Source organism: Peromyscus leucopus, chromosome 20, assembly GCF_004664715.2.
Source record: "Peromyscus leucopus breed LL Stock chromosome 20, UCI_PerLeu_2.1, whole genome shotgun sequence".
Lineage (NCBI taxonomy): Eukaryota > Metazoa > Chordata > Mammalia > Rodentia > Cricetidae > Peromyscus > Peromyscus leucopus.
Window position 1 is genome coordinate 3,361,504 of NC_051080.1, and position 21,948 is coordinate 3,383,451.

Sequence of the window (21,948 nt, forward strand, 5' to 3'; positions counted from 1 at the left end):
ACTCTCCACTCTCTTTCTCCTAATGCTGCTCCTGCATCATCTGCCTCCAGGACCACGGAAACGTGGCTGAGGGTGAGGGGAATGCACCTCTGGATTCATAAACCTCCCCGTCTCCTCCTCTCTCATTCTCTCTCTTCCCTCTGCTCTTCCTTCTCCTCGCTGTCCATTACCTCCCCAACCTTCCTTCCCGGTCCCCCAATCAGCCTCTAAAACCGTCCCTTCCCTTCCAACCCTCCCCACCACAGCGACCACCGACACAGTGACTTCTTTTTCCCGGTCACACCAAACTTTGTCTTTCTTTTCACACCTTCTTGTTCTCGACCAGCCGGCTGGCTGTGGGCAGGACCCCGCCCCTCCACGAAGGTGGGAAGGTGAGCAGCGGCGCGGAGCGTTCGGGACCCCGGTCCCCTCCGGCCTGTGCCACGAGGGCACCGCTGCTCCCGAGGCCCTGCGCCGCGGAGCCTGAGCGTCGTCCGCGTTCCCGTCCCTCCCCGAGGCTGGAGACAGACGCGAACTTGAGGTTCGCCGTCGAGAAGGGCAGTGGGCGACCGGGAGAGTCCCAGTCCTCACCGCCCCAATCCTCGGCTGAAGGGGAGGTGACAGGGGGTCACCGATGGACACTCGAGTCCTACTCTCCGGGAGGGCTGAGTCAAGCGGCCCCACAGGCCCTGGGTCCCGGTCCCGGCGGGGCCTGGGGGGTCCCCTAGGGCTCCTCCCCACCCCCACGCGCGGTCCGCGGCTCCCCAGACCCCCCCCCCCTCCCTTTCCTGACCGCCGCCCCCGGCGGCTGGCGCGGGAGGTGCAGCATGCGGCAAAGCGGTTTGCATAAATTATGCTCATGACGCAGCAGCTAAAAAAATCCAAGTAGCAGAAGGAGGGAAAGGGGGGGGAGGAGGGAGGAGGGGGCGAGGAGGGGACTGCACCTGGCCGCCCCCGCCCCCGGCGTCCCGGCCCGCGCGTGGCCCGCAACCCACCGCCGCTCGGCTCTGCCAGCCCCGGCGGGGGGCCCGGGGGGCGGCGGGTCCCGAGTGGCTCCGGGCCGAGCGAGCCGGGCCGAGCGAGGCGCTCCGGCGGCTTCTTTGTCTGCGGGCGGCCGCCTGGGCCGCGGCCCCCTGGCCCGGGCTGGGAGATGAGTGTCTAGTCGGTGGCCGCTGGGCAGCCGGGGAGCGGGAGGCTGGGCTTCGGGCTCCCGGTGAGTAGCGGGGTCCGGGGCGGGGAGGGCTTTGCACGGAGGGGGAGGGGGCCGGGCAGGGGAGGTTTCGGATTTGGTTAATATGCAATGCCCGTAATTAGCATAATTTATATATTTATGATAAAGAGAGGAAAAAGGCGCGGGGCCGGGGCGGCGGGCTGCGGCCCGGGAGGCGGGCGCTGTGGGAGCGGACGGCCGCGCGCTGCCCACCTGGGGCCGCAGACCCCGGGCCGCGCCCTGGTCCCCCCGTCCCCCGCGGACACCCGTGGAGGGGCGGCCGCCAGGTGGACGCCCTGCCCTAGAGCCCGGGTGGGGTCGGGGAGGAGGCACGCAGAGCCCTGGAGACCCGGACGCTCGGGTTCCCCGGCGACCTGTCAACACTGCTCCCGGAAAGGGTTGGTGGGACTCCGGGGTAGACACCTCGCTGTGGCTGGAAGGATGGGGGAGTGGTAGGAGGGTCACCGTCGACCAGAGCGTGAGCACTTCATAAATATTTAATGACAGCATTAGTATTAATAATGTCATAAAACGGGCCCCGTGTGTCCTCCCGGGACATTTACACCTGGCAAGGCCGAGGGATCTCCAGAGTGGCTTCTAACCCACTTGAGCGCTGAGATCGCCCCCTCGGCTGGCATGGGAAGCCTAAAACCTTTACAGAATAGTCTCTGAGGCCGGGAGGAAATAAAAGCTTGTCAAGAAGCCTCGCTAGGCCAAACACAGGAAGCTCCTAGCCGAGAGGGAGAAGAAGCTGGAGCCTTTTTGCTCTTTCTAATTCCTTGTTCGTAAAGTAGATGGTTGATCCTCAATTCCGTGTGTGTGTGTGTGTGTGTGTGTGTGTGTGTGTGTGTGTGTGTGTGTACCTCCTCCTGTCACTTTGGTGATCTCCGACAGTCAACACTGACTGGCAAAAGGCGCTCTGGGTATAGTGGCATGTGTTCCGTTTTGATTGAAGTTGGTGCTCAGGGTGATGTTTCTGTGACCCGAGACCTCTTTACATATGTGCATTAGAACTGCATTCATTCCTTCATTGATTCTATAGAAATAACCAGCAAGCGCCACACTAAGACAAAGCCCCACCTGTCCTGGAGTGAGCAAACGGATCATAAACACAAAAACAATCAAATAATAATGGGGAGCCGGGCGGTGGGGGGGGGGAAGACGCTGATTTTCTCTTTTCTTCCTTGAGGCACTGCCCGGCACCTGAGAAAAGTGAGGTTGTGGTACACAGCTGTAATCCCAGCAGCAGGAGAATCAAAGATTCGCATAGTGAGACTGTCTCAAAAACTAAACACAAACAAAAGCCCCAAACCAAACACCAACCTCGAATACAAACCAGAAAGGGGGCGCTGGCTAGATGGCTCAGCAGGTGAAGACCTTGGCTGCCAAGCCTGCCACTGAGTGTTCGAGCCCCGAACCTCACGTGGTAGCAGCGGAGAAGCCGTGGCGTGTGTGTGTGTGTGTGTGTGTGTGTGTGTGTGTGTGTGTGTACCACGGCACTCGGGCACTGGCATTCATAGATGTACAGACACAAACTAAGAAATAAATGTCAAAGAGAAGAGAAATCAGTAGCAACAGCAAAGGAACAGAGAAGCCAGGCGGTGGCCACACCTTTAGTCCCCTTCGTCCCAGCACTCGAGAGGCAGAGGCAGGCGGATCTCTGAGTTTGAGGCCAGCCTGGTCTATGACTGTTTCAGGACAGTCAGGGCTATATAGAGAGACACCCTGTCTTTAAAACAAACAAACAAACAAAAAACAACAACAAAAACCCAAGCAAACAATTTAAGAAAAGAAAGTCTGGAAATACAGTAGAGAGTATTGCATCTGTACAAATCACATACACACGCTCAAAAGCACACACACACATAGACACACTTGAACATGCACACATAGACACACATGCCTGCACACACACCCTAATAAGGAGAAAATACATACCACAAAGTGGAAGAAATTGGTGCTTCGTGTAGCGCTCAGTGGCGCAGCACTTACCTGGCATGTACAAGGGCAAATTCAAAGCCAGGACTGAAAATTTAAGAAATAAGAAAGAAAAGAAAATTTGTTTCCTAACGGTTCTCTGCTTCAAGGAAAAAAAAAAAACAAAACAAAACTGGATGTGCTGGCGCACACCTTTAATCCCAGCACTGGAGAGGCAGAGGCAAGCTGACCTCTGTGAGTTCAAGGCCAGCCTGGCCTACATAGTGAGTTCCAGGACAGCTAGGGCTATCCAGAGAGACTTTGTCTCCAAAGAAAGTGAGAGAGAAAGAGAGAGACAGACAGACAGAAGAAAAGAAAAGAGAAAATCGTATTTCCCCTCCCAGACTTAATTACTATGCCATTGTAACACTAACACTTGGTCTGTAACTCAGTGGTAGAGCACATGCTTAGCACGCACGGCACCCTGGGTCCAACTTCCTGTCCCGTAAGTAAACAAGTAAATAAAATCATAATAGTAATCATTTACATTTCATAATACTTTACGATTTGAAACATTTGGTATACATGTTTTATTTCAGTTAACATAATAGCAATAATAGAACTGGGGTTGTAACTCAGTTGGGACAGTTGCCTAGCGTACATGGAACCTTGGGTTCCAGTCCGAAGGCCCCATTAACTAAGTGTCCCTGTAACCCCAGCACTAGGGACTGGGAGGCAGGAGAACAAGAAGTTCAAGGTCATCTTCAGCTACATAGGGGATTCCAGGCCAGCCTGGAATCCATGCAACCTTGTCTCGACAACAAACCAAACAACAGTAGTAACACTCATGGTGTCTGCATGCTAGGCCCTATTGTAAATGCCTTACATAAATGTTACCAATTGAAAGTTGGACATAATAGCATGAGAATGTAGTGGTTACCATGGGGCTGGAGAGATGCCCCAATAGTTGAGAGCACCTGATGCTCTAACAGAGGACCCACATTCCATTCCCAGCAGCGATATGGCAGCTCGCTACTGCCTATAAATCCAAAGTAGGAAAATCCTTAGAGAGAGCAGGTAAGTGTTTCCACAGGCTGGGAGGGGCAGGGCCAGCAGCGTTTCTACCATGGATGTAAAATTCCCTTTTAGGTCATTCAGAATGTTCTTGAACTAGAAGTACCGATGGTTGCACAACATCGTGAATGTACGGAATTCCACTGAAATGTACACTTCAAAAACCATTACAGTGGTGGCCACGCCTTTAATCCCAGCACTCAGGAGTCAGAGACAAGTGGCGCTCTGAAGTTTTAGGCTAGCCTGGTCTACATAGTGAGTTCCAGTCCAGCTAAGGCTACCTAGTGAGAATCTCTCTGAAAATATAAATAAAATTATTGAAGTGGGTACTGGGGATGCGGCCCAGTGATGGGCACTGGCTAGTGCACACCAAGCCTTGAGTTCAATCCCCGGCATCACAGAAAGGGAGGTGAATGTTACAATAAAAAGATTAAACTCACCAGTTCTCTGCCATGTGAATTTATATTTGTTGGGGCTGCTACAACAAAATATCATCAATCAGGTAGCTGGTAAGCAACAGAAGTTCACTGCTGGTAGTGCTGGGGGCCGGGAAGGCTGAGGTCAAGTTGTCTAGTGCACCTGTTTCCTCAGAGACAAGGGGCGTCTGGCTGGGAAGACTGCCTTCCTGATCTCCTCATCTCCTCCTGGACACGCCCACCTCTTCCTCTGTCACCTCGGGGCTTCAGAGTCCAGCAGATGAGAGGGGATGCAAACATTCAGACCACAGCAGAACTTTACCTCAGCGTGTAAAAGGCTGTGGGGCTTCGGCTATAGCTCGGTGGTAGAACACTTGACTAGTAGACTCACGGCCCTGGATTCAGTCCCCAGGATGACAAAAAAAAAGGCAAAAATCTTACAGGAGAAAAAAGTAAAGAAAGGAAAAGAAAAGAAAGGTAAGGGTAGGGAACAGTGCTCTGGGTTTCCTCAAGTGTGACGTGGTGACATTAACAGCCGCCGATCCCCAGAGTCGAGATGAGTAACGTGTCAGTTAGTGTCACATAAAACACTCATCCCACAGCAGGTACCCAAACTAAATGTCAATTACCTTTTCTCCTACACAAATGTCTAACCTGTTTGCCTACTTTAAAAAAAAAAAAATGGCTCCAGCCAGACAGCCTGTCCTCACATGGGGTTCACCCACTCTTGCTTCCTGCTCCTGGCGGGCCATGCCACCAGTGGAAACATATTGCCTCCTGTGTACAGGGCAACATGGTCCTTGGGCCATCGCTGCGGATTCTGTGGAATCCGCCACTGAATCAGAGGCTTCAAGGCCTGTTGGAAGAGGTCTAGGAAGTGGCATTTTTTTTTTTTTTGGTTTTTCGAGACAGGGTTTCTCTGTGTAGCTTTGCGCCTTTCCTGGAACTCACTTGATAGCCCAGGCTGGCCTCGAACTCAGAGAGATCCGCCTGCCTCTGCCTCCCGAGTGCTGGGATTAAAGGCGTGCGCCACCACCGCCCGGCTCGGAAGTGGCATTTTTAAGACTAGCTCTGGAGTGTGAGAGCTTCGGGTTAAATTCTCTCTACTGTCTCCTCAGGAGGCCTGCCCAGGGAAACACTGATGTCCAGACCCCTCTCAACCTCTGCCTAAGGTTCTGAGTGTCTCTTAGCTCCACTTTGGGCTCTTCTGGGTGTGCCGTCACCCCTTGGACTAGGGGGCCCCAGAGACAGGTGCCCACCCTCTCTGTCCTTTGCCTTCCTAAACACAGATCTTCTGGGTCTCCCTGGGTGTGGCTTGTCCTGGGATATGAGAGAGAGAGAGAGAGAGAGAGAGAGAGAGAGAGAGAGAGAGAGAGTCTTCAGAAGGCGTATTGTCTTCCTTTGTTTTCTTTTCTGTGTTCTTGGGAGCGCTTGGCCTCTTCCCCTGCCATTCTGTTTCTGACTTTTCTAGATAGTCCGGAAATTCCAACGCTGTGTCCCACCAGCCTTTGCTTTCCTGCTCCTGTCTTACCCAGGATGCACTAGGTGTGGGCTGGCACCCACCCCACGCTGCAGTGACCATGGATCCTGGAGCTGGCTCTGACTCATCTCTGACTGTGAATGAGCAGGTATCTTTCAGGAGTAAGAAGTGGGGGTGGCGAGGGTCACGGACTGAGGTCAAGGGAGAAAGACGTAACGGTGCCTCTCATCGTCTGTCTCTCGTTGAAATTTATGATCACTCCACCTGCCCAAAGGCAGTGTCAGCTAGGGTTTCCCAGGGGCTGAGTCTGGGACTTTAAGTTGGAACTTCAAAATTAAAATTAAGCTTCACTGGGGGCCGGAGAGATGACTCTGCAGTTGAAAGCATTGAGAGTACTCTTCCAGAGTACGTGGGCCTGATTCCCAGCACCCACATGACAGCTCACAACCATCTGTAACTCCAGTTCCAGAGGATCCCATGCCCTCTTCTGGCCTCTGAGGGCACTACATGCATGATGTATGCATGCATGCATACATGCAAGCAAAACACCCATACACATAAAATAAAAACTAAGATCTCAAAAACCTGTTGAAGTGTACAAATACCTATACATGTTTGAAAAGGTGATTTTTTTTTTTTTTTTGGTTTTTTCAAGACAGGGTTTCTCTGTGTAGCTTTGCGCCTTTCCTGGGACTCACTTGGTAGCCCAGGCTGGCCTCGAACTCACAGAGATCCGCCTGGCTCTGCCTCCCGAGTGCTGGGATTAAAGGCGTGCGCCACCACCGCCCGGCGAAAAGGTGATTTTTTAATGCTTTTTTATGCTTCTATATATTTTCTGTCATTTCTGAAATGACTACTTACACCTTAAAAGAAGAAAGCAAATCAGCATCCCTTGAAATGTAATTGTAGTGAAATCCCTCGGAGGTCAAAATTGAGTCTGCCAAAGGAACCTGCTTTGGTTTACCTTCATTCTTCTTGATGGGTCCCCCAGTGCCTGTTCTGGCACAGTCTATGGCCGCAGCCAGTTTTCAGGGTACAATGTTGTTCCAGGCACTGTTGATGGCTGACACAAAGCTTTTTCATGTGTGGGGTTCAATTGGTACTCTTCCCCCATCCCTGGAGCTGAGGATCGAACCCAGGGCCTTGCGCTTGCTAGGCAAGCACTCTACAACTGAGCTAAGTCCCCAACCCCCAGTTGGGATTTTTTTTTTTTTGGTTTTTCAAGACAGGGTTTCTCTGTGTTGTTTTGGTGCCTGTCCTGGATCTCACTCTATAGACCAGGCTGGCCTCGAACTCACAGAGATCTGCCTGGGTCTGCCTCCCGAGAGCTGGGATTAAAGGTGTGTGCCACTGCTGCCCAGCCCCAGTTGGGCCAGGATGGCACATTTCAGTGGTGGTATAAAGAACTTTGTGCAGGACGTTTGAGCAGGGGCTCATGGGAGGTGCCCTCACCTGTGGAAACGAGACCATGGGGACCTTGAACAGGTCAGGGTGAGGCAGGAAAAACTGCATTTTGGGGGTTCTTGACCCTTCTTTGGGGAAATTAGCCTGCAGGGGACATCTGGTATCCCGAGTTTAGAAGTTACTCAGGGTTGGAGAGATGCCTCCGTGGGTAAAGCATTTGCAGCATAAGACAGCCCGAGTTAGAGCCCCAGGGCCCACATAAGAAAGCTGGAGGTGGTGGTGTGGATCAGCAATCTCAAACCTCCTCCCGTGAGACGAGAGAACCCTCTGGAAGCTGAAGCAAGTCCCCAGCCTGGCAGGAGGAAGAGACCCCACCTCAGCAAGGTGAAAGGAGAGAATTCCTGAAAGGTGTATGAGTACTGTGGCATGTGTGTATTCACACACACACACACACACACACACACACACACACACACACACACACACCATTAATGAAGAAAATAATCCCAAGTTGCTGAATCCTGTGGCGCACTCACTTCCCCCACCCCCCACCCCGGGAGCCGTCAGGTGGTCTCTAGGGGAAGTTAGGACAGATCTCTTCTGGGTCTCCATCCTCCATTATGGAGAGAACTCATATCTCAATATCCAAGAGGATGATGCTCTTGCAAGCTCGAGGAACGAAACGTTTTCCACTTCCTGAGCTAAGTCCGAGATGGGGAGCAAACAGAAATACCTCCTGTAGCTAGTTTTCCTGCCTTGCCCACCCTGACGGTTTGGCTCTGTGGGACTTTTCTTCCTGCCTCCAGGATCTGATTGCTTCTAGCAGCTCCTTGGTAGGAATCAGGGACAGTAGCTTGGCCCAAATGCAGGCTTTCTCAGAGTGCCCTATTGTCCGGATAAGAGCTGCGTCCTGAATCCCCCATCCCTCTCCTGGTCATACCCAGAGCTCCGGCCCCTCTCCCTGGCACTGTTCCGCATCCTCTACTTGCAGGTCATTGTGATGTCAGGCCATGAGACCATCCGAGTGTTGGAAGTCGGAGTGGACGCTCAGCTCCCAGCTGAGGAGGAGAACAAAGGACTGGAGAGTGTGGCCGCTGATGGCCCCCCGAGTGGAGGCTCTACTGAAGCCAGTGAACCTGGTGGTGAAGCTGGGCCGCACGACCCAGACCGTTCTGCAGAAGCAACTGGTATGAGGCTATTGCTCTAATCCACTACTGCTCCCACGTGTCCCTGATGCCCAGGGGGCATTGGGGTCTTGTCTTCCGGCCCACTTGGCAGCCTCTGGCGACAGTCCATACTTCTGGCCAGTTTCCAGGAATACCCTGCCCTTCTTGTATCTGGAGTTGGGTTCCTTGCAGTCTCACCCATGCCTGAACTGAGACGGCCCAGGCTGAAGATTGGCATGTTCGGCCTAGAGAGGGTCCTAGGTCCACACCAGACTGTCAAGTCAGTGTAGGAGAGACTGGCCTCAGGACCCCACCAGGTTTCCAACTCAATCCCATTTGTGGCAGAGCTGGGAGATCTGGGAGCCGATTACAGGCCTGCACTTCCAACCTCGGCGTGCTGCCAAGTCTGGCTTTGTCTTGCTAGGTAGTGTATAGCCCAGGCTGGTCATGAACTCATTTTCAATTCTCTATTCTTCTGCCTCAGCCTCCTGCACACTAGGATTAGAGGCAGGAATCACACTGCTGTCTACGGTCCAGCTTTGGCTCTAATAAAAATCAGTGTTTCCTTTCTCTCCGGTAGGCTCTTCTCCCTGTCACAAGCCCATTTTTGTTGCTTCTTTTCATTGATTTATTTATTATTTATGTGCACACACACACACACACACACACACACACACACACACACACACGCGCGCGCGCACACACCATGCACACATGTGGAGGCCATAGAACAACATACAAAGTTGGTTCTCTCCAGCTTCCAGGTGGATCTGCAGATGGTGCTCGGGTTCGACTTGTTGGCGAGAGCGCCCACGTGCCGAGCCGCTTTGCCAGCCCCACGTCCCTGTTTTCTTTTGTTTTCTTATGTTGCATTACTTTTTGTCCAACAGAGTGCTTTTCCCTTTTCCTGTGTTCAGATCATCCTGACTGCCCTGGGTTTTCCCGACAGTCGACAGCCCCACTTCCCTTCATGGGAGAGAGAACCCTGACACTTGCTTGTCTTTTTCTGGCTTGTAAGGCCTGTGTCATACGTGTGTCTCCAGTCCTTTCAACTGTCTGGGTGTTATCGTTAGGTTCCGGGAACAGTTACATGCTTAGGTTAAGGTGATTACAAAGCAAAACAAAATCCCCCAAACACAGAAAAGCATAGGCTGGCACTGCAGAGCTGGTCAGGCCCGAAGGTCACCTGACAGGGTAGCCCACTCTGCTGGGCACTGGGTTCCAAAGGCGCTTTAACGTGGGGTTGGGGAGAGGAGAGAGATTGATTGATTACAGTTCTCTATTCCTGACATTCCAATTCAGGCCTGGGCCTGAAAATGTGTGCCCAGCTAGGGCGTAGTAAGAAGCCCTGCCAGATGGTGGTAGCACACACCTATAGTCCCAGAGCTTAGGAGGCAGAGGCAGGTGGATCTCTGAGTTCAAGGCCAGCCTGGTCTACATAGTGAGTTCCAGGACAGCCAGGACTACACAGAGAAACCCTGTCTCAAAAACAAAGAAACAAACAAAAAACCACTGATACGTCCAACATCCATCACCCAATAACTAGATTCTACTTTTCATTATTTATTCATTTGTTTGTTTGCTTGCTTTTTTGGCCATCTGTCTGTCTGTCTATCTATCTATCTATCTATCTATCTATCTATCATCAATCATCTATCTATCTACCTATCTATCATCCATCTATCATCTATCTATCATATTATATCATATCTGTCTATCTATCTATCTATCTATCTATCTATCTATCTATCTATCTATCATCTATCTATTATTTTTCAGTGCCAGGAATTGAACCAGGCAAGCAGTCTACCATCATGCTGTATCCCCAGCCTTAGATTCATATTATTATCTGGCTTGTGAAATGATGGTTTTTAATCTCCCTGTTGTGTGGCTGTGATGAGGTTTCCTGGCAGAGCACCCCAATTCCTGAATTGGCCAAGCAAGAAGAGGTGAAAAATTGCAGTTCATGGAACATTCTTTTGGAAACTCATGGAAACTGCCTTTTTTGACTAAAGACTTTACAGAAGAGTGGGGAAGGCTAAGTGTCACCCTACAGTGTGACTATGATATGCCTGTCCAGTTTTCAGGAACTTGCCCCTTCCCCAAGTGTCTAAAAAATTGGCTTGAATGGGCTAAGAAACAGGTCGGTTGCTGGCTAAGCCCAGGACGACTGCTTTTTGCTCTCAGATCTAGCTTTTCCCTCCCTGGCATACATTTGCTTCAGGCTCCTGGATGCTATGTGACAGACCAGTGTCCTACAGAGCCAGGAAATAATGAGCAGAGCCAGGCATTCCCTTCCACTAGATGTGGGAAGAGAGTACCCACGTTCCGGGTCTGGTCTGGGGCTCTCCAGCCTCCTAGTCATTACTGGCCACATTTGGGAAGCTGCCCCATGGGCCAGGGAAGGCAAGCAGCTGGCCCTAGACTATATGCAGAAGTACAGCGTGGGTTTGCAGAGATGCTGTACTCTCCCGCATCAGTCTCACTCCCGTCCTGCTTTCTCTCTCAATGCCACGTGAAGTGAAGTCTCTCCCCGGGATCCCTCCAAGTCCTGCCCCAGCCATCGCCACCTTCAGCCAAGCCCCAAGTCAGCCTCAAGCATCACAGACCCTGACGCCGCTGGCTGTTCAAGCTGCCCCCCAGGTAAGGGCCACGTCCGGGAGCCGGACAGAGGGCAGTGGGCAGGAGCAAGCACAGGGTGGCCATGGGCTTGGGAACTTCGTGAGGCAGGGCAGGAAAGAGGCTGTGGCTTGAGGGAGGGAATCTCCCACTAGGTATCCCTAGGCTGCCCCTGCCCCAGATCAGGCCCATCAGGAAGGAGAATGTGCGGTTGCCGGACATCTTCCCTGGGTCCAGAGAGGGCTGGTGTTAACTCTTTCCTGAGAGAGTTTGTGCCTATCTAACGATGGGATGAGTAAGCACCCTTGTCAGCCCCCACCCCCCCACCCCCACCCCACAACACCCAGCAGAAGAGTTAATGCCTTGAAGAGTTAATGAATTGTCCAGTCTTCAGTTAAGTTATAAAACTGCCCAACCGATGAAAAGCTGCCTGTAGAATCCCGCAGGCCAGCAGAGCCTGGGCGACCTCTGCTCGTACACTGACCTCCAAGGCTTCCGGTCAGGGTGCCCTTTACTAGAGATTCTCGGAGGCCTCTGTGGGCCCTTGAGCACTTGGCAGCAGCTTCTGATCTCTGTCCCCTGACCACAAAACAGTGGACACACCAAAGGGCCGGCTCTGAAAACACACATACAAGTTACACAGACTGGACTAGTTTCACCTAGGGACTTAGGAATGTGTACACACACACACACACACACACACACACACACACGATATATATGATATATATCAGCAATTAATGAAAAAAGAGAATAAGGAGGGGCATATTGGAGACTTTGGAGGGAGGAAAAAGGAAGGAGAAATGGTGTGTTTGTATTATAATCTCAGAAAATAAAAGAAATAATAAAAAAGAACAAACACTGTACATACAAATGCATCCCGGGGAAGGTTTGAGAGGCAGCAGAGTATGGGGTGGAGGAGGCCTGTGCACCCTCCAGGGCCGGGCCTTTTCCTGGGCAGCTTCTCTGCAGACAGCTAGTCTGACCCAGACACCCACCCACGGGGTTAGGCCCTCAGCCGGGCCCTCAGCCTGCTTTCCTCCGGCCTTTGACCCACTGCCCTCAGAATGCTTGTTTGTGCTCAGCGGGGTCCGAGAGACCCCTCGTTTGCGCTGCGGATGTTGATTTTTTTCTTTTTTTTATTTTTTTCTTTTCTTTTTGAAATCTCGTTTGCTTTTGCAGGTCTTGACTCAGGAAAACTTAGCCACAGTTCTGACAGGAGTTGTGGTTCCGGCAGGGGCGGTTACTCAACCTCTTCTTATCCCCATCAGTATTTCAGGTCAAGTGTCTGGGCAGCAGGGGCTGGCCGTGTGGACAATCCCTACAGCAGCCGTGGCTGCCCTCCCCGGACTGGCCGCGGCTTCTCCTACCGGGGCAGTCTTCAAGCCGCCTTTAGCTGGGCTCCAAGGTAACGGCAGCTCTCCCCAGGACTGCACCAGGCCCCCACCACCCTACACTGCCACCCCTGCACCAGTACTTACCATGTCGGACTCAGAACCTGCAGCCCACCCGGGGCCACAGCCCTGGATTCTGGATCCAGTGTCATAAGCACCCAGCCACAGAGCCGCTGCACCTGCTCGGGACTCTAGGCCAGGACACCAGGCTGGCCAGCAGGCCTGCCTTCCTTCCGCCCGCTGCTCGAGACTGCCCCCCCTCCCCCCACCAGCATCCACCCCATGACCAGCCAGAAGGAGACCGCAAGAAGAGTCGGCGGCGTCTGTTTTCTCGAACCTACATGTCTGCTGCTGGCCCAAGGGAGGGGGGAGGATGAGAGATGCTGGCGTGTGCCGGCCCTTCAGGCATCCAGGGAATCGCAGCCGCCCCACGCCCACTGCCCCCAGTGCCCTGCCACTTTTGTGCCAGATCCCTTGGGACTGGAGCCGTGCCGGGTCGTGGCTAGGCGCTTGAGCCACCTCTGTCTCTGCCTTGCTCCGTAGCAGCTGCCGTGCTGAGCACCGCCCTCCCGACACCTGTACAAGCTGCCCCACCTGTCCAGGCCTCCTCGCCCGCCCAGCCCCGGCCACCAGCTCAGCCCCAGACGCTGTTCCAGACCCCGCCGCCGCCGCTGCTACAGACCACGCCTGCCATACTCCCGCAGCCCGCCGCCGCCACTGCCGCCGCCGCCCCCACCCCAAAGCCAGTGGACGCCACCCCGCAGATCACCGTCCAGCCAGCAGGCTTCGCGTTTAGCCCGGGGATCGTAAGCCGCTGCCCTCACCCAGGGCTCCACGGGATGGATCACAGCTTGGGCCAGGGGTGGAACCTCCCCCACAGTGGAGGACCAGCCCCTTGAAAACAGCCATTTCCGACACATCAGCAAAGATGGGCTCCCTCTGAGGTCTCCTTACACCTGTCAAGCTGCCCTACCCAGACTAAAGCAAGCGACGGCTGGGGAGATGCTCCTAACAGGAACCACTGGACCAGTCTTGGGGGTGGGATGCACAGGAGCATCACAGCTTCATGCTGGCATCTATCCCATGTGGCTCTTGGTTTGGGAGTAGAGATGTCAGGCATGACTTGGAGCACGTTTGTCCCTCTAAGTCTGGCCATCTACCCTCTCAGACTTAGCTGGAAAAAGTAGCAGGCGTCACTGTTCTGGGGCTGTGCCCCTCCCCGGCTGTCCCCTGTACTTGCCCCCTAGCCTCGAATATTCAGCCAGTGGACATGGTCCTGCAGCCCACACTCACCACTCAATGCCCTCAGCCCCCCTTGCCTCTCTCTGGGCTTTCCACCTCTTGGCCTCTGAGCAAGGCTCTTCCTCTACCCACAGATCAGTGCTGCCTCCCTCGGGGGACAGACCCAGATCCTGGGCTCCCTCACGACAGCTCCAGTCATTACCAATGCCATTCCCAGCATGCCGGGGATCAGCAGTCAGATCCTCACCAATGCTCAGGGACAGGCAAGTGTTCAAAGCCCGGGCTGAGGGGGTGGTGGTCGTGGGGCAGCTGGCTAGGTAGGGGTGAGGACTTGGCCTTGAGTCCTGTCAGAGAAACTCAAGTAGGGTATCGGGCTGCTGCTTATAACTTCTGCAGCAGCTCTCTGCTGGCATGCATCCGGGGGCGGAGGGGGGGGGTGTCGGCGCCAACTCTGCCCCGGCAGTGTTAATTCTAGTTGGGAGGTTTTATTCACATACCTTCCCGCTTTGTGGGCCAGCCTCGCGCTAGGAGCTTTCTCACATATTATCTCACTTGGTTTGGAGGTACAGACCTATCAGGGGATCTTTTGTTTTATGAGAGAGAAGGGCGAAATTCAGAAATACTAAACTGCGCAGTTAAAATGTGGCAGACTAGCAAAGAGCTAGCTTCCGGTTCTCTGATACACAGAAAAGCCTTCACCTGGCCCACCACAGCTCCAGGGACAGAGCAAAGAACCCCTGGGCTGTGAGTCCTTTACTCTGCTAAGGAAGCGGAGGCCAGAATGCTTACAGTTCCTCAAGTTAGTCTCTTTGCCTGCAACTGTGGGGATTTGAATTGGGGGTCCTGGATGCACCCACCCCCCCCACACACACCTCATATGCGGGGACCATGCTTTATTTTCTCCCAGGTTATTGGCGCACTTCCATGGGTAGTGAACTCGGCTAGTGTGGCCACACCAGCACCAGCACAGAGCCTGCAGGTCCAAGCCGTGACTCCCCAACTCTTGTTGAATGCCCAGGGCCAGGTGATCGCAACCCTAGCCAGCAGCCCCCTGCCTCAACCTATGGCTGTCCGGAAGCCAAACACACCGGAGTCCCCTGCTAAGAGTGAGGTACCAGGGCTGGGGGTGTGAGTGGGCATGGGAAGGCGATGCTGTCTAGCATGGCTACTTCCCTCAGAAACTTCCGGGAGAACAAGGGAGGAGCCCCCCCACCAGCAGAAGGCTTACATGAGTTCACACACACCCTGCCCAGGGAAACAGCACCCATTCTCAGCCCACCACATACCACAACATGTGTCTGTGCCCACAGAGGTCAGAGAAGGCGGGAAATAAGTGAGCAAAGCATATTGGGCACTGATCATCCTTTGGGCGAACAAACTGCTAAAGAAAACCCTGGGGGGCGAACTCTGTACCCCACCACCACGCACCAGGCACCTTAACTCGTGTTTCCATTCTAGAAGAGATTTTGAGTGCCCGTTGTATTCCAAATGCTAAGGATGCAGAGATGACTGGGATTGCTTGGTACCCAGGTAGCTCAGTCTTGCGGGTATTTACAGGTCAGCATTCAAAAGACTGTGAGGGAGGCATGACCAAGGGGCTGAGGTACCCCACAAATGACTGACTGACTGGGGTCAGGATAGCTCCAGAGAGGAAGGATGAGCTGGATGTAGTGTGTGCTGTCCCTGGGAACCGGGACAAGTGTGGTAGCCAGCGCGTGGTTCTTAGACCTGTGCACTGGGGTCTCCTGCAGGGCTCAGCAGGGCTGAGTTTCTTTTCCAGTAGATCTGAAATGAGACCCATGGATATGCTGAGTTCCCAGATGACGTTTAGGTGGTGATTGTCTAATACTATATGTTGCTTCCAAGAAGCTTCTAAATGACCCCTTAGCCTCAGCTATAAGACAGTGGTTATCAAAATTCCTACTTCTGCAGGGTGGTGGTGGCGCACACCTTTAATCCCAACACTCAGGAGGCAGAAGCAGGTAAATTCCTGAGTTCAAGGCCAGCCTGGTCTACAGAGCAAGTTCCAGGACAACCAGGGCTACACAGGGAAACCCTGTCTCAAAAAACAAAACAAGAAAAAAAAAAAAAGAGAGAGAGAGAGAGAGAGACTCAAGTTTGGGGGCTAGAGAGATGGCTCAGCAGTTAAGAGCACTAGCTGCTCTTCCAGAGGACCCAGGTTCAATTCCCAGCACCCCAATGGCAGCTCACAACTGTTGGTAACTCCAGTTCCAGGGTACCCATCACCCTCATACAGATATACACACAGGCAAAACACCGATGCACATAAATAAGTTAAAAAAAAGAAGAATTCCTGCTTCTGTCGTGTGGGATGGTGCACATCTGTAATCTCGGCCAGCCTGGGCTATGTAGGGAGTTCAGTTCCAGCTTGGGTTATGGGATGCTTTCTCAAAACACAAAAACAAAAATTAAACAAACGAAAAACATCTCTTCAGAGGTTTATGAATATTACATCAAGGAACCGACACTCTGATATACAGTCAGCTTCTGATGGTTGTTATAGAGGGAGCTGCTGCCGGGCTTTCAGTGGCCGACAGAGGTGCATCTTAGAGCCCCTCCCCCCAACCTAGGTGGAGTCAAGGATCTGTCGTGATGCTTGGACGCTGTGACCTGTTGGTGGTAGGCAGCTTGTGTTTTTCCTTTTTTTATCTGTGGTGCTGGGGACTGAACCCAGGGTCTTGTCATGCCCAGCACAGCATCGTTGTACAGTTTTCTTGTCCCCGGTCATTCCAGGGAAAGACTGAAGCCAGGTCCTGGGGGCTACGAGACAGGTTTGAGAGTTGGCAGGAGGCAGAATCCAAGGGACTGAAAATCCAGGAAAACCCGCATTTCCTAAAAAGCTTATGGGTTTTTGTTTTTGTTTGTTTGTTTTTGTTTTTGTTTGTTTGTTTTTGAGACAGGGTTTCTTCGTGTAGCCCTGGCTATCTGGAACTCGCTCTGTAGACCAGGCTGGCCTTGAACTCACAGAGATCCACCTGCCTCTGCCTCCCAAGTGCTGGGATTAAAGGTGTGCACCACACCTGGCTGTTTTTGTTTTAAAATCATACTAATAATGCTAATTCCAGATATTTGTAGTTTTTCCTGATCATAAATAAGATATATAACTTTAATTAACATTGCAACATTATGTGTCATATATAAAGTAAAAACCGGGCTGGGTAGGTGGATAGGATATGCTTGTTGTGCGTATCTGAGGACTGGAGTTTGGATCCCCAGCGCTCAGGTAAATGTTGGGTGAGTGTGGAAGCCCATGTGTAATTCCAGCACTCAGAAGGCAGAGGATCCCAGAAGCAGGCTGGTAGCCACACCAGCCAGTCACACCAGTGAGTTCTGGGCTCATCTGAGAGAGACTGCTTTGCTGAGTGAGGTGGAATCCTGGTCGTCAACCTCTGGCCACCACACTCATATGGCACACATGTATACCCACACATGTGCCGACGTATACACACATAACACAGACACATGAGAGAAAAAGTAAGAATCAAGACAGGTGTGGTGATACATACTAGTAGGAGGTGGAGGCAGGAGGATTATAAATTCAGGGTCACCCTTGGACACAGAGAGAGGTCAAACCCACTTCTTGTGAATGTTATAGGCAACTTCTAGTTCTGCTTTTGTTGTTGTTGTTGTTGTTGTTGTTTTGTGGTTTTTCCGAGACAGGGTTTCTCTGTGTAGTTTTGGTGCCTGTCCTGGATCTCGCTCTGTAGACCAGGCTGGCCTCGAACTCACAGAGATCTGCCTGGCTCTGCCTCCCAAGTGCTGGGATTAAAGGCGTGCGCCACCACTGCCCCTGCCTGCCCCCCGGCTAGTTCTGCTTTTTGATGGCCAGGTGGGAGTGCCTGGGTAGGTAAGAATTCCATGACCATGTCTGTCCGGGTGCTGTTCCCTCCGGGGATTGTGACCCCTGAGGTGGGTAAGCGTCCTGAGGTTTGTGTCTCTTCTCATAGGTGCAGCCTATCCAGCCAACACCAGCAGTCGCCCAGCCTGCCATGGTCGTCACCAGCCCGGCCCCAGGCATTAAGCCATCGGCTTCGGCTCCCATCCCCATCACCTGCTCAGAGACCCCAACTGTCAGTCAGTTGGTATCAAGTAAGTGATTCTTAGAGGGGGCATGGGGATCTGGGGTGCCTGGCACACACCTCTAGCCCCAGCTACTCAGGAGGCTGGGACCAGAGGAGTTTTTGAGCCCAGGAGTTGAAGGCCAGCCTAGTGAGAGCCTGTCTTAAATACATCCACACATTCCCCGGTGTCCAAAAGGAAAGGGTAGAGGCCCGAATGGAAAGATAGTAACTTTCAATTTTCTTTTACATTCATTTATTTGTTTGGGGTTAGGGGTGGGACAGGAGCAACCACAGTGTGCATGTGGGTCCTGGGGATTGAACTCAGGTCCTCAGGCTTAGTGGCAAGCGTCTTTACCACTGAGTCTCTTGTCTTCTACCAAGAGATGGCTTTCTTATTCCCTTTCCTGTTGGGGTGTCTATGGGCATGTTGGAAGTGGAGGCCGCTTAGCCGTCTGTCTGGTCACAGTGTGCCACTGGCTGGCTCAGTGTGGTCCCTCAGCCAGTTCTGAGGAATATAGATGGCCGACAGGTATGCCTGGCCCAGAGTAGAGAGCATGGGAGAGGGTCAGAGGTTAGTCCTGGGAGAATTTAAAAACAGACTATCCCAGGTGGTCAGTCTAGAGCCTTTTCCTACAAGTCCTGCTTGTCTGGGGGGACACAGTGATGGGGGTCTTTGGATAAGTGCCCTCGTCCCTTTTACCACACCGGAGGAGCAGTGATGAGTCTCGTCTCCATGCGCTCCTCTCTGGTCCTTCCCTCTGACCTAGAGCCTCACACTCCAAGCCTGGATGAGGACGGGATCAACTTAGAGGAGATCCGGGAGTTTGCCAAGAATTTTAAGATCCGGCGGCTCTCCCTAGGTCTTACGCAGACCCAGGTGGGCCAGGCTTTGACTGCCACAGAAGGTCCGGCCTACAGCCAGTCGGCCATCTGCCGGTAAGCGTGACTACCCCAGGATAAAGCCAAGGCCTGCTCCGCGCCATAGCCGGCTCTCCTGGGAATCTGGGCATCCGGTCCCTTTCCACATTTCCCTCACGCTGCCCCCTTCCAGATAAGGAAGCCTGTCCTGTGGGGCGCATGGACACTTGGAGTAGCCAGAGAGTGAACCAGGCCTTCTCAAGTTAGACTCCGATCCTGAGTATTTAGCAGCTCACCCGAGGGAGGCTAATGATGAATCCTAGCAGGAAAGGATTACCACTTATGAACGTGGTCTGTCTTGGCCCCGGGCTAGGCAATATTCCGGCGTGCTCCTGGCATGCTCTTGGCTGTCTTGCCTCCCAGGCCTGCCCGTCAGCTCAGCTTGAAGGTGCAGCAGGCTTTGTTCTGATGCTTCCATGGGAGCACAGTGAGAGGAATGTGGCCCTCCTCTCTGGAGGCCACTCACGATGGCTCCTCAGAGGACGGAAGTCATTTGGGGGGAAAGTTCATGTCAAGTTAGAGCACACTTGTCATTCACCTGCCTAGCGGAGACTGTGGGCGCCGTCGTCTTCTTGAGGCCTGGGAGATGGAAAGTCTGAGGAATCTGGGCTTTGAGGGGCCCGGAGGGTGGGGACGCTGAGTAGGAGGGGAGCTTCCCCCGTGAGTAAATAAATGTTCAAAAGAGAAGAGGTAGCTGCAAGGTCTCTGCTCCTTCTCCAGGTTTGAGAAGTTGGACATCACACCCAAGAGTGCCCAGAAACTGAAGCCAGTTCTGGAGAAGTGGTTGAATGAGGCCGAGCTCCGGAACCAGGAAGGCCAGCAGAATCTGATGGAGTTTGTGGGCGGCGAGCCCTCCAAGAAGCGCAAGCGGCGTACCTCCTTCACACCGCAGGCCATAGAGGCTCTCAACGCCTACTTTGAGAAGAACCCCCTGCCCACCGGCCAGGAGATCACCGAGATCGCTAAGGAGCTCAACTATGACCGTGAGGTGGTGCGGGTCTGGTTCTGTAATCGGCGCCAGACGCTCAAAAACACCAGCAAGCTGAACGTCTTTCAGATCCCTTAGGGCTTCGTCTCGGCCCTTGTTCCAGCACTTTCTACTCTCCCCTCAGCTGCCGGCTGTCGTGGCTGCAGTGACAGTCCCTGTGTGCAGCTGTGCGCAGCTGTGCGCAGCTGTGCGCAGCTGTGCTTGCCCTGGGTCATGAGACCTCACCTGTGCATGTGTGTCAATGCCTGACTCTTCCGCCCACATATGTCACACCCTGGGGAGGCCCAAGGGGCTGCATGAGAGACCTCGGCTCTGGGCTGGGCACATGGAAGGAGGGGATTTGTGATGTCCTTTCGAAAAGCACTTTGCCAACATGGTTTCTGAAGGGTGAATTCTGGTTGGGAACCAGAAAGGCTCTGCCTTTGGGACAGGGCTGTAGCAACTCTTGGGGACCACTGTGCATTAGCTCTTGTTTTGGGTGGCACTCGCCACCCCTTGCCCTTGGCTCCTCTGTGGTTGTCCCAGTGTGACAGCTCACCCAGGGAGATCCCAGCCTCACACTGCCCTCCTTTACTTTGTACGCGGGCGCATCGAACCCTTTAAAGGACCAAGGAGATGAAATTCAGAGACGTGTGACTCTCTGTCTGCCTTGACCTCAAGGGCAGAAGGTCCCCGAAGCTGTGAGGTCAGGTGCCGCGAGGTCCCTCCCAGGGTCCTGGGGATGGCGGGTTTGCACGAAGCAGAACCTTTTCCTCTGCAAGCCAAGTTGGAAGGGGGCAACAGCGAACTCTCCCGTCCTGGAGAGTCTTGGGTCTGTTGTAGGTCTGGAATTTAGTAAATAAGGCCATCTGCCCAGGTTTTAATCTGACCTTCGTCCATCCGTGGCTGTCCCCCAACAAAAGAGAGCTCTCAGCCTGGGGACAGTTCCACTTCCGCAGGCAGCTGCAGGGGGCACGGATACTGGCTTTCTCCCTCTCCCTTATGCGCATACCCATCTCAGTCCAGGACTGAAGTCTCTTTAAAGGAGCAAACTGAACGGTAAGCCAGACAGCAAGGGCCGGAAGTCTGGAGGGGGACAGCATCCTGAAAGATGGTGGTCCAGGAAGATCTCGCCGAGGCGGACTTACCTCGAGTTTCCTCTGTAACTTTAAGTCTTGGATGTTGGATTCCTCTCACTCTGTCCGATTGAGGACTGAGTCTGTGTGTGAGCAACTCCTATCCCCCCATCCCCACTCCCCCCCTTCCCCACTCCCCCCCCCACACCCTGCAATGCTCCTGAGCCCAGAGGGCCCCAGGTCGGCATGGACTTTGGCCCTGTCGGTGAAGGCACACTGAGGTTGGCGTCATATCCAAGTCACTGAGTGAGCTTCCGGCCACAGGGAGGCTGGCCAGCCCTCTCACTTCAGTGTGTCGGCCAGGGAATGCAGCTCAGCAATAGAGAACTTAGCATGTGCAAAGGCTCCAGATTCAGTTTCTAGCACTGAGGGGGGAAAAATCAGTATTTGGCTTCAGGAATGCAGGAAAGAGCTAAGATGTTTGCCCGACTGACCCCAGACTTGCCGTGTAGACTGTCCCTGACAGGCAGGGGTTGACCATTTCACTACTTTTTGGTTTGCTGGGTTTTTTTTTTTTTTTTTTTTTTTGAGATAGGATCTCACTTAGCCCAGGCTGACTTCAAACTGTGGTTGAGGATGACCCTGAACTCCTGATCCTCCTGTCTCCACATCCCAAGTGCTGGGGTGACAGTCGTGTACCACCGTGCCTGGCTCTTCTCTGCTCTCAGCCTTACAGAGCCTGCTCTCCAGCTGATGCCCACCCTGTACCTCGTGTGATCTGCTTGAGGAGGTGATAGTCAAACAAAGACACTCCCGGTCACAGCGGACGCCGGGGCCTAGCTTCCTCTCTGACACTCTGCTTCCTTTCCTGATGACTGCTAGTCCCTCTTGGGTCCGGCAGTGGCTGTGTGGAGGACCTCCTGGTAGCTCTGACAGGGAGATGGGGAGAGTTGTGTGCTGAATCAACACACACACACACACACACACACACACACACACACACA

The 21,948-nt window shown here is 53.3% G+C and overlaps 1 protein-coding gene across 4 annotated transcripts; it reads left to right on the plus strand.

Moving 5' to 3' along the window:
- The first annotated feature begins 938 nt into the window (after positions 1 to 938).
- On the plus strand, positions 939 to 21,554 carry Pou6f1 (POU class 6 homeobox 1). Of its 4 annotated transcripts, none has more exons than XM_028874557.2 (11): positions 939 to 1,192; positions 6,068 to 6,224; positions 8,472 to 8,667; positions 11,168 to 11,289; positions 12,448 to 12,673; positions 13,203 to 13,465; positions 14,036 to 14,164; positions 14,809 to 15,012; positions 17,870 to 18,011; positions 18,751 to 18,919; positions 19,622 to 21,553. In XM_028874557.2, exons 2-11 carry the CDS (start codon positions 6,177 to 6,179, stop codon positions 19,965 to 19,967), a joined length of 1,845 nt encoding a protein of 614 aa, XP_028730390.1. In that variant the 5' UTR covers positions 939 to 1,192; positions 6,068 to 6,176; the 3' UTR covers positions 19,968 to 21,553. The 4 variants fall into 4 exon arrangements, with proteins under 4 accessions (XP_028730390.1, XP_028730392.1, XP_028730393.1 ...); XM_028874559.2 differs by having other exon boundaries at positions 6,132 to 6,224; XM_028874560.2 differs by lacking the exon at positions 939 to 1,192 and having other exon boundaries at positions 5,601 to 6,224; positions 11,173 to 11,289; positions 12,545 to 12,673; positions 19,622 to 21,554.
- The last annotated feature ends 394 nt before the right edge of the window (positions 21,555 to 21,948 follow it).